The sequence below is a fragment of the Mustela nigripes genome, chromosome 16 (assembly GCF_022355385.1).
Source record: "Mustela nigripes isolate SB6536 chromosome 16, MUSNIG.SB6536, whole genome shotgun sequence".
NCBI classification, from domain to species: Eukaryota; Metazoa; Chordata; class Mammalia; order Carnivora; family Mustelidae; genus Mustela; species Mustela nigripes.
The window spans coordinates 37034242-37046494 of record NC_081572.1 but is presented as its reverse complement, the minus strand read 5'-3'; the positions used below and the strand labels follow the sequence as shown (position 1 = coordinate 37046494).

General features: G+C 45.6%; 1 protein-coding gene and 1 pseudogene across 2 annotated transcripts in view; one reads left to right on the top strand and one right to left on the bottom strand.

Moving 5' to 3' along the window:
* Positions 1-6543, top strand: part of AP2B1 (adaptor related protein complex 2 subunit beta 1) — a 127722-nt gene extending 121179 nt beyond the window's left edge. For both annotated transcript variants that reach the window (XM_059380553.1, XM_059380552.1), the window contains one exon: positions 6080-6543. In XM_059380553.1, coding sequence (XP_059236536.1) covers positions 6080-6154 — 75 coding nt within the window. In that variant the 3' untranslated portion in view covers positions 6155-6543. The remainder of the gene's footprint in view (positions 1-6079) is intronic.
* Positions 2482-3093, bottom strand: LOC132003565 (large ribosomal subunit protein uL24-like; annotated as a pseudogene).
* Positions 6544-12253: the final 5710 nt, after the last annotated feature.

Below are 12253 nucleotides of genomic sequence, written 5' to 3'. Positions count from 1 at the left end.
CCTTTTTTTTAGCTGCATTGTATGCCCTGAAGACCCTGCTGAGAAAGGTAAGGCAAAACTGGGGCACACCGTTGGAAGACGACAAGGGGACTGTAGTTGGGAAAACTCCTTTAGGACCATACTGGACCAAAATTTAAATCTGGCAATATTTTTAGAGCAGGAGCGATTGCCTTGAACAACAAAGACTACACTGCAGGCACCGGACATGTGTTTGCTGTTGTGAAGTGTGATATCCCAGTAGGATGCTGCCTGTCATTGCCTGTTGTAAAATAAAAGCCCTTGAGACGGGACAATATCTTCTTCTTTGGTTATCTTTGAAGCTTCTGTAGGCTGTTTTGAAGGAAGGGACAGAAGAGAATACCGTTCAATATTGAATGGCTAAACAGGAGACTAAGGGGGCATATTAGCCACTTAGCTAAGAAAAGCCTGTGACCGCATTCCGTAATTTTAACAGCCAAGTCTGTTTTCATTAGCATTCATCAAGGGAATAGTACCACCCAGAACTGAGAATTCTTGGTGTTTTCCCCACTAGTTCCCTCCCTTGAAGTAGCTGGGAAAGTGTGTGTGTGCACGTGTGCGCACACGTGCTTGGTCCTGTCAGGCTAGATTTTTGTGAGTGGGGAACTTCAGGCTTCCTCCATGAAGTAGACACTCCTCCCACCCACCTTGTCTTCCAACAGTCTTGTCTTTTTTGGAAAGAAAATCCCCATCATTTACTTTGAGTTCCCTAAGAAAGGAAAAAGCCCTTCTGTGCTGTTCTTGGAAGGGCAGGTCTTCACTATAAAATCAAGGTTTTGTAAAATAACTTCCATTTTCTTCCTTAGAAATGTGCTCAGAGAGAGAGAGAGAGTGTGTGTTTTGTTTTATCATCCATTTTATTGTATACAGTCTTTCATCTCAGCTAAGTTAAAGAAGCATGATTACTCCTAGTTTGCAGATGAGAAAACCAAAGTTGAGAATGATTAATGACTTGGAGCGCCCGGGTGGCTCAGTTAGTTCAGGCGTCTGACTCTTGCTTTCAGCTCATGTTATGATCTCAGGCTTTTGAGATCAAGCCCCATGTTTGGCTCCATGCTGCTGCGCTTGGAGTCTACTTAAGAGTCTCTCCCTCTCCCTCTAACCACCTTCTCTCCTGCTCTCTTAAAAAAAAAAAAAAAAAAAAAGGGAGGGGGGCACCTGGGTGACTCAGTGGGTTAAGCTTCTGCCTTTGGCTCAGTTCATAATTTCAGGGTCCTGGGATCGAGCCTCACATCAGGCTCTCTGCTCAGCAGGGAGCCTGCTTCCCTCTCTCTTTCTGTGCCTGCCTCTCTGCCTACTTGTGATCTCTCTCTGTCAAATAAATAAATACAATCTTTTAAAAATAAATAATTAAAAATTAAAATTAAAATAAGGAACGATTAGCAACTTGTTCAAGATCATGTAGTTTGTTGGTAGGTGTGTTGTGCTTAGAATTCAGGCTATCTCTTGACCTTTCCTATGGTATTCATTGTAAGGATAATGAGAATTTTGAGAAGGACCTCTTAATGTCACTGTCTTAAATATAATTTGATTAATTTTTTTTTCTTTTAAAGAATTTATTTATCTATTTGACAGAGGAGAGACACAGTGAGAGAGGGAACACTAGCAGGGGCAGTGGGAGAGGGAGAAGCAGGCTTCTTGCCGAGCAGGGAGCCCGATGTGGGACATCATCCCAGAACCCGGGATCATGACCTGACCTGAAGGCAGATGCTTGACAAACCACCCCTGTTTAAAATTTTTAACTTTTTGTTTTGAAATAATATGAGACCCACAAAAAAAATTTTTAAATGGTTCCAAGTTCCCATGTATCTTTCACTCAGTTTTCCCCATTGATAACATCTTACACACTCATAGTACATTTTCTTTTTTTCTTCTTCTTTTTTTTAAGCAGGCTCCATGCCCAACATGGGGCTCTAACTCACGACCTAGAGATCGAGCGCTGTATGCTGTACCAGCTGAGCCAGCCAAGCACCCCCATAGTACATTTTCAAACAGGGGATTGATGTTGGTACAACACTATTAGATATTTCCAAGTCCTGCATTACTATTTGTTGTTGCTGATGGTGGCAGTCAGGGAGCGTATAGCACCGTGCAGTCTTATCATACGTGTGTAGACTTAGATAACCACCACCACTGGCAGGACCCAGAACCGTCCATTACCACAGACATTCCTTCTTCCCCCTCTCCCTTTATAGGCTTTCACACGAATGCTATATAAATTTAAATTCTTACAGTATGGAATCTTTTTTTTGAGATTTTTTTTTTCCCCATTTAGCACCATACTCTTGACATTTACCCAGGTCATTAAATAAGTATCTAAAGTTCTTTTTTATGACCAAGTAGTAGTCCCCCATATGGGTGTACAACAGCTTATCCATTCACCTGTTGAAAGACATTTCTTCCCCTATATATATTTTTTTTCCATTTTAACAGTTTTTAATTACAGTCATACATAAGATTACCCTATTCCTGCTTCTCAATTGTTTCATCTTTATATTTGCCCTTTTCCTTTCCTGCTTCATGAGATTTGGCTTTCTGCTCAAGGATCTTTTTGCAGTCTTTGTACAGTTAGAGTCTATTGCTAAGCCCCTTGCCAGGGTGAGTGCCCCTGTGGACGGTGTGCTGTCCACCGTCTCCTGCTCTACTCGTTCAGTGTGGATGACGTATTTCTTCTTGTAAACCTGGATGACTTTGCCAATTTGCTGACCTCTGTACAGTGTCCTCACACAGCCTGTACTTCATCATGCTTTCGGATGGCCGTGAATCGCACATTGTACTGTCTCAGCTCTTTGGAAAGTGGGGAATACATCATCTTCCTGCAAATATGGGAGGGTGCACTAGAATGCCATTTACGGTTCCTGCTCTGGTCAGAAGTCATAAAGGGATTGAACTTCATGTTGGCCGCTGGTGCTTCTGTGATGGCTGCAAAAGGAAAGGGCTGCCTATGTATTTTTTTTTGTTTTTATTTTGAGATAATTACAGATTTAAGTGCAGTTGTAAGAAATAATGCAGTGGGATTTTGTCCTCATGATGCCTTTTTTTTTTTTTTAAGATTATTTATTTGAGAGAGAGTAGGGGGAGAGGGAGATGGAGAATCTTAAGCAGACTGCCACTGAGCACAGAGCCCAATGTGGGGCTTGATCTCATGACCCTGAGGTCATGATGTGAGCCCAAATTAGGAGTTGGATGCTTAACCCACTGAGCCACCTTGACTCCTGGTGCCTTTTTATAGCTACACCAACCTGCCCTCTCTCCTGTTTTCCATCCATCTGGTGACTAGATTTCTTCTGCCCACAGAACAATCCAAATTTTCCATCTCAACATCTGATACAGACCTAATCCATTCCCTAAATGGTGCTACAGACTTCAGAATCCCGTGGGTCCATCCCCTTTCCTCTATCACCCTAAACACCCATTACAATATTACTCTGTTTCCACTAGGTATTAAGGAGGAAAGCAATCTGGTTGAACCAGTACTAATGCAGGAGGACCAGTGGTCCCTTAGCCTCCTAAGGGGTTGATAAATCACTCCCCCCACCCTTTACCCAGTCCTTACTGTATTGAAATGTTTATCCTATAAGGATGAGGCCCCATCATTCCAAGTAACTACAACTTATTTGGAAAGATAACTTGTCTCTGGTGGAACAGCGTGTTCCAGACTATAAACCAGAAGCAGATATGTTAAGCCCTTGGCTTACTTAGCCGTGAAAAGTGACTTTTCTTTCCTTGATGGGCCCAGAGGGGTGATAATTCCTGAGTGGTTGATATTAAAGATATCTCACATAAGTAAACCAGCAGTTCAAAAGTTAAAACTTTAATAAGGTCTCTTTTCCCTTAGAAGCCATACAAAATGAGTCACAGAGTCCTAGCTTTTTAAGTCAAATTCTGTAGCTGCTTTGTTCTTATAATGTATGTTTCCCTTGTACTTGCTTCAGGATTTAACAAGATCCTTTTTCTTTTCCTTTCTTTTTTCTTTTTTTTTTTTTTGTAATTCATTCTAGCTTGTCTTAGCTGTACTAGTTGGAAGGCAACAGATGAGTTTTAAGTCTAAACCCAACCCTTTGTTAAAGGTTGGCATGGCTTGGCGGTTGGTGGGGGAGGGGAATGGAGGAGCGTAGTATGATATAGGGGAGAGAGAGAGGGAGAGACTGATTCTTCCTCATCACCACCACCCCCGCCCCTTTCCAAAGAGCACCAGAAACTCAAAGTCCAGGTCTGATCAGTCCACGACTGCTCCCCTTTCCTCCCATTGTTGGCCTTGGCAGATTGGGCTTTTGAAGAGGGAGGCATTTCCTTATCAGTCATGAACCCCGCCCCCCCCAAAAAAAAAAATTCTGTCTCCCAACTGGTAGATGTTCAAGTATTGTTACAAAGATGTGGAAAAAATATTTGGGGGGAGAGGAACCACCCCTCTTTAGTCTAAGAGTTAACTCCCATAGGCTGTTCTTACTCTTTTTAGCTTCCTCTCCTCCTCCTCTTCTGAACCCACTTACTCTCCCACAAGAATTTTCCACAACAGTGACAGTGGAGAGGCTGTGGAGGAGGAGGTACAGAATTGCCTCTATAGGGAGCTTGAAAGTCAGGGACATGCCATGGCTGCAGCTTTGAACGAAGTAGGGAGCTGTTTTCTATGCATATTTATATTCTTAAAGTAGTTGGGGTTTTTTTGTTTGGGAGTGTGTGTGTGTGTGTGTGTGTGTGTTTACATTTGTTAGAATTGTCTTCCTGATTAATGTCAAGCAGCAACTTTGGAAGTGCTGAATATTAAAGCTGTAAATAAATAGAGCCTCTTTTGATGTTCCTTTGTTTGGCTGGCTTTGTTTTGTTTTTTGCCCCCCCCCTTTTTTTTTAAGTAATCTCTATGCCCAAGGTGGGGCAGGAACTCACAACTCTGAGATGAAGAACCACTTGCTCTACCAGCTGAGCTAGCCAGGCGCCCCTGTCCTTTGCATTTTTTAAATCCGACTTTAAGTTTTGAGGATGTGAGGTTTTTCAAGAAATTCAGGGCTGACCAATATCTTGATATTTTTGCCAAAAACAGTCTCATCTTTTGTGTATTGTATGAAATCATCTGGTGTCTGAGAATAAAGAGGTAAAAGACTCTAAAATCTCATAGTGCTGCATCATGAAGGACAACTTCCTCCTGTCGGCCCTAACAGAGGAGGACAATATTGTCAGTAATGCAGAAAGCAAACATTAAATTCTGTGGTTCTAAATGCTGTTTGCAGGTTTCTATTATGTAGTGTCAATAATATTTTTCCTAATCTGATACAAAGATTTCGAATCTGGATTTAAGTTTTGTGCTCATTGAACCTCCAAGTGAAAACCTCAGTGTTCAGCAGTGAAATCATTTTCAGTGTCTTTATGTTGGTTTGGTAACTGTGAGATGGGAGGAAGCGAGGGAGCAGAGGAGCGGCCTCAGGAGTGTCTGATTTGCCTGTTGGAGGAGGCAGCAAGTGTGTGAGGAAGCTGTTGCCATGAATCGCTGTCTGCGTACGCGAAGTCTCTCATGTTCTTGTTTTCCTTCCCTAACAGTGTGTTTGGTGTCCTCGATGTGAGACAGAAAGGACTAGTACCTTGGACATACCGCACTTTTATTTCACTTGATCGTACATCCTGTTGAACCGGGCCTGACATAACCATCCTTATCTGAGTGGGAGACTGGGGCAGGCAGTCGAAGTGACCACCAGTGAGTTAGGGTTTAGCCCTTACCTTCTTATCTGGTAATAACCCCTGTGACTCTTAGCAAAGCCCTGGAGCAGCTTTTCCCTTACAGCCAGGGGTTTTGAGGTGTTTAGTATTAGTATTGGTATTTAGTATTAGTATTACAAATCTCGTGGACCCACAGAGAATTTAGGTGGAAACACAGCACTACTTGACACTGATTAAATTGAATATTTCAGACCCACAGAACTTCTTACCAGAATCTCCTAGTTTGGCTTCTCAGTGACAGAAGCTCCTCTCTCTTTGAAACAGAAAGAGATTTTCTTGAATTGAGTCTTGGATACCTTTTGAGCTCATGCCAGCCTCCATACTAATCTTTTCCTTTTCCTCCTAACAGCTGTCACTGAAGTGCAGAGCTCCTGAAGTCTCCCAATACATCTATCAGGTCTACGACAGCATTTTGAAAAACTAATAGACTGGTCCGGGGCCCTCCAGCCACGCTGTGATTGGTGCAAAGCCAAGAACTCTTAACTGGAAGAAGTCATATTGCCGTGTAGAATCTGAACCCAAACACACTGAGGCCGCCCACCAAGGTAGTGACTAGTGTAACCTGTGCTAACATTAGGGCACAACCTGTTGGATAGTTTTAGCTTCCTGTGAACATTTGTAACCACTGCTTCGATCACGTCCCACCTCTTGCCACCTGCCGCTGCGATCTGTCCTTACTTGTGAGCTTCTCCGTAGTGTGCCAGTGGCTGGCATTTTTGAGTGTAGTTTGATATTTTGTAATTGAGAGCTCATTTCAAAAGCAGAAAAAGACAAAAAATATTAAAGCAAGGAAAAGTGTCACTGAAACATAAACTGCACTTTATTGTTTTATATTTTTGTACATACGAGAAGGAGAGGGAATAGCGTCATGCCTGGTAGAAAGTGTTAAAACAACTGACCGCCAGGAACCACACAGTCCTGGAGGAAGAGATGTGGTTCTTTGCCCACCCTGGGAAGGGTTCCTTATCCATGGCCACCTTGTCCCTCGTCATTTGGGTTTTCACTTTTTTTTCTGTTTCCAAACTCCCTTTCCTTGTAGTTCCACCTACCCCATGTTACCTCATTTGATAGCTCTGCAGTTGGGAAGGGGGGGTCTTCCTTGTCAGGTGCTTTGGGGGCAGCATATAGGACCTCTGGGTCCTACAGCTTAGAGAGATTAGAACTTACTACATTCCTTTCCCTCCATCTAACACACAGATCACGCTGACCAAGGAGTTTTTGTAGAGATGGGGAACAGGAACCAAAATGGGCTTCCCTCACTCCCTTCCCTGGATTTAATTTAATTCTCAGGTCCAATTCAGATCAAAAATCATGGTTTTAGTGTTAAAACAGACTTTAACTAATAACACCAGCCCTGTTTTTCCTAAAATGGAAAAAGACAAAAGGTAAAAGACAAAAGGTAAACAGATGTTAGCTGCCTGAGGCCTTTTAGCTGTTGGGCGGGGTGGGGACTTGGTCTCCTAAATCCGCATCAGTGTTGTTTTCACTACAGGAGTGTCTCACTGATTTTCCTTTCTTCAATGCCTTTTTCTTGCCCTCTCCGTGCCTCCTCCTTTATGGCTCTTCTCATACTCCACACTGATTTTGGCAGTCCGTTCCTTGGCATCAGGTGGCAGCAGAGTATCTCTCTTCACTGGAAGGTACCCCCAGATGCCAGAGTGAGAGCGTACACTTTCCCCACGTGCTCCGAGCCCCGGTTCCTGAGGCCAGCAGGGCGGGTGCAGATGAAGTGAGACGGGGTGTGCTCAGAGAGGCCACAGACTCACTCCATCCCATTAGCTTTCTGATCTGACCTATTACTTAGGCTCCACAGCAGTTGGGACCATCTCAGAGGGTCAGGCAATCTTGTCCTCTCTCAGAAGGTGGGAGGTGTGAAATCCCTTTCCTTAACACTTTGGGTGTGTTTTGCCAAAGGATGCTTTGGGCCCAAAGCACCAACTGTAGCAGCGTCCACACTTACATCTCTGGGCACTTGTCACACTGCCTGGTACCCAGTATTCAGGATCTATGAACATGACCGCTCTTCTCAGCTGCCCTACACAAGTAACAGGCACTTTGGGGCCCAAAGGACTCACGTTGAACTCAGACCTCAGAGTGAGTGCCAAGAAGAGGAATCCTAGAAAACAAGAGCAGAAGCCACCCCAGAGTCCAATCATATCTTAAATGACCCTGATTCATACTAGCTGCAGAGCTTGGGGGGAGTGGGTCCCCCAAAGCAGTTTCCTAAACCTTGAGATTCCACGAGAAGAATGACTGGGACAGGGGTACGGGGGAAAGGGGAGGAACTCGCGTCCTGCACTCAGCACCCCTGAGGCATGTGGAGAACAGGAAGTAGCACAGGGCATATATGTGTTAGGTAGAAAAGCGGGCTGGTAGTTTCCTTGTTGGCAAATCATTCGTGGAGCCGGATGGACACAGGCAATGAAGAAGGTTCACACTACAAATACCGTGTTCTCATCTCAGAGCAAACTGCTGTTCCACAAGGAAGTGTATGTGTCATCTAAGCAGACAGAACAGTTTTATACCAGAGTATGTCCCTCTGCCCCCGACACGAGGCTTCTGTCAACCTCCCCAGCAGCAGTGTGTAACCGCTGCTGTTCTCAGCTCACCTTCCTGAGCCAGTCCGGGAATTCTTCACGCCTTGGGGAGGCTGCCCTGTGTGGTTAGGAAGGGATTCTGTTCCGTGGAAGAGGACCTCTCTCCTGAAGAGACAGCACCTATTGCCTCCCCTGCAGCTTCCCTTTTGGCCCATGTTGAGTTCGGCTGAAGTGGGCAGGTGCAGTGGAGCCTGCCCTCCACTCTCTCCTCTGCCTCGGTTTGTCTTTGTTAACGTCGGCCGGTGTCATACGAAGGGCAGGGAAGCACGCACACACCCAGAACTCTTGCTGGTCAGAGATTCCCTGAGTGTCTATCCTTGCCCGAGCCTGTTTCGTGTGTCTGTGTTGTGCAGCTTGGGACTCTGGAGAGAAATTGGGAGTGGGAGGGGTAAATGGTGCCCCAAGAATGCTTATCATTCTTCGGATCTGTTCTTGGGGAGGGTGGGGGTTGGGGGAAGCTTGACCTTGTGTCTTCGTCAATAAACTCATTTACACAAAATGAAGTTTGTGGTGTATACTTTGCTTCCAGAACGGACACTCTGGGACACAACACTGCTGCCCAGGAGCGGGGTGAGGCATTAAGAACCATACTACTACAACTTTTCTTTCGACTGCCCCAACCCTCCCAGGATTCAGCCAGATGAAATAAGATTGACCTGAGGAGGAATCCTGTACCTTTTGCAGAGGCTCCTGTTAACCAAGCCCTGTACCGCCACCACAGGCGGGACCTGCTTGCGGGAGCCAGCTGCGTTCCCTGGCAGGGCCCCTGCTAGGGCCCTGGAAGCAGAGGCAGCACAGCAGAACTACTCACCAGTTTTCTGTTACCCAGCATGATTTGTCTCGAAATGCATAAAAGCTGCTGGGACCTGAACTTGGGCCTCATGTGTTTCCCAGTGAATAGAATCAATGCTTGAAAGCAGGCTTCCTTAAGAGTTCAAGTCTAGTCACCTGCATTGCAGGACCCAGGTGGTGTCAAGCTAGAGGCCCCACCCTAGATTCTGATGAGCCACAGCCTCTGAAGTCTCACAACCTGGAGCGGGGGAAGGAGGCTGAGGGATCCAACCCCAAATGCCCTCAGACTAGGACCTGAACCTGTCACCACTAGAGTGACTGTGCATTAGCTGCTTTGCACGGTGCTCAACAGTAGCCGCTTTCATTACTTGGGTGTCCAGACTCCGTGAAAGAACGGTCTTTGGAAGCCAGCAACTGTTTGCTTGTCATCATGTTGCGGGGTTGCGGTTCGCTCAAGCTGTGACAGGAATGACACTTGGGAAGTAGCGGGACCAGGGTTGGTCTTTGTTAAGGTTCAAAGTTAAAGAAATGAAGAGGGATGGGCCTTCCTGAAATCTGTCGGGATTCACCAACTAAGAATGATACCAGGTTGGGCAAACTCTCAGGGCAGAGGCTTTCAACATTTTTGTTAAGATTTTAAGTAATTTCCACCCAATGTGGGGCTTGAACTGACAACCCTGAGATCAAGAGTGGCACGGTCCACTGACTGAGCCAGCCAGTTGCCCCTCAGAGGCTCTCAACTCTTGGGTGCACATGAATACCACATGTAAAGTTTCAAAAACCCGATGATTTGTGCTCAACCAGGCTCGGGTGGGGTGTGGGGGCTATCTGCATTTTAGAAGAACTCCCAGTATTTGTACCGTGCAGCTGGGGTCGAAAATCAGCTACCAGAGAAAGACACTCCGGTATGCCTACTTACTCTTAAATGAATGCTGGTATTCCTGTAACGGGAAGAAATGCTGAAGCTCTGGGACGGTGGGGTATCCGTGAGATAGGAGAAGGGGATGAAAAGATGCAAACTTCCCGTTATAAAATAAGTCACAGGGGTGAGCGGCAAAGGGAATACAGTCAGTAACGTGCAAGTTCCACATGGTGACGGGTTGTAAAGTACACGTACTGGGGCAAAGGTTTCATAGTGTATGTAACTGTGGAATCACCGCGATGTACACCTGAATTGAACACATTGTATTTCGCCTATACCTCAGTTTTTAAAAATATATTAAAAAAAAAAGTTGCCAAATATAATGGCAGTTGTCCAGAACCATTCTAGGGGAAAAAAAAGGAAAAATGGGAAAGCAATTTTCACGTACATGATACCTGCCTACCATACCCTGTGAATCTGGCATTAAATTCCCCACTTTTCAGGTAAGGTGTGACAGACGCCCTATGTGTGTCCTTACCCCAAGATACTACGGATTTCCCTTTGAGTTCCCCTGAGAGTTCTGTAATGGGCCCTCCATTGTCCCTCTGCACTCAACCACCAGGCTAGTGGCTGGCCCAGCTAAGCCCCCAAGTTACCAGTACATAGAACTAAGAGCAGGCCACGCTGGCCCCAGGCTTTGACCTCCCATTGCACTTTCTCAGCTGCCAGAATGGCAACTAGGAAATACTGAGATCTCAGGTACGTTGTTTCTGAAGCCTGAAAACAGTTGAGGACTCCGGGGTTTGAGCCTTCCTACTCCCACCTCATGCATTGATGCTTTTTCTGATTTTGCTTGGACCCAGATTTCTCTTCCCTGCCACCCCCAGCTCCAGGAGGCAAGAGCCTGTTTATTTTAATACCTGGTGTGGCACTTGGGAACGATCACACCTCCCCCGTTGTTACCCGTTTCTATCTCCTGAGCACTAATCCTAGAATCCCAACCAGCCCCCAGACATGTTATTAGCAACAAGGATGTTTCTTGAAAAGTTTCCGAGTTGGCTGCAAACTTGCCATCTCAGTTTCTCATTTAGCTTTTGCCCTGCCATTCGTGATGCTGCCAACAAGGTTCGGAAGGCTGATTTGGAGGTTGATTGGACCCAGAAGGACTTAATCTCCCGAAGTATCACTTTGAAACAGGACTGTCCCAGCGCTCTGGGACAGAGAGGACAGCTCAGCGGCTCCTTCACACCATACGGGTATTAGAGGAGGATGTTCACAAGCAGCCTCTAGCTCTCCCTCCCTGGTTTCATTCACTTTCCACTTCCGGTCTTAGGCTCCAGAATCCGGCCAAACAACCTTTGAAAGCTCAGTGGGGTTTTGAGCTGTGATGGGGTGCAAAAAAAGCAATCAGCATGGTCTTTGTTTATTCTGTCCCACTTGGGTGTCTGGGCCTTGGGATCTACTTGTAGTCCCCAATCTACTTGTCGCAGATATAGTACATCTCCCCCAGAGAGTGAGCTTGCATCTCAGACATCCCCAGCTGAACCAGAGCCACGTGAGGCTCAAGGTCAGACAGACTCCAGGACAGGGCGCCTCAAACCTTTTCACCAAGGTAATTAGAGAGGGAGCAGGCCCTGCCAGTGTAAGTTCTCAGCCCAAAGTGACTCTCAAAAAACTAAATGACCTAGCTAAATATTAAATGCAGGCATATTTTACATTTTATGTTAGTACTGTGGCTGCTTGTTTTTTATATAAAAATACTATTTTAAATGACCTACCACTGAAGGCAAGGATGAGATCCCTTAATTAACCTATGGCTTTGTGTTCTAGCAAGAGAAGTTTCTGAGAAGCCTGGCACCAAGGCATGAGTGTGAGCATCACAAATTATATTTCTACTCCACTTGGGGGGAAATAGAACCAGAAAATGGGGAGTGGGGATGATGGCATGGGGGGTGGCGGTCATGGCCAGGGGAGTAGACATAAAGTCTGAGATCCTTGGGCAAAGTAAGCATTAATGATTTCGAGATACAACAGAGGACGGATGGTGCTGTAGACAATTTAGTCAAGTTAGGAAATGCTCTCAGTGCCCCTGGTATGGCCCCACAAAGGGCCCATAAAATCTGATTTCTCTCTGCAAATTCTTCAAGGTGGAATATTTCTGGGAGGAAGCCATATGCTTCTCAGCCCTGTATTTGCTTCTAGCTGCTTCCTGGTCCCTCTCATACCCCACCCCAATGCCCTAAGACCCCAGCTAGAATAAATGGAAACGCTT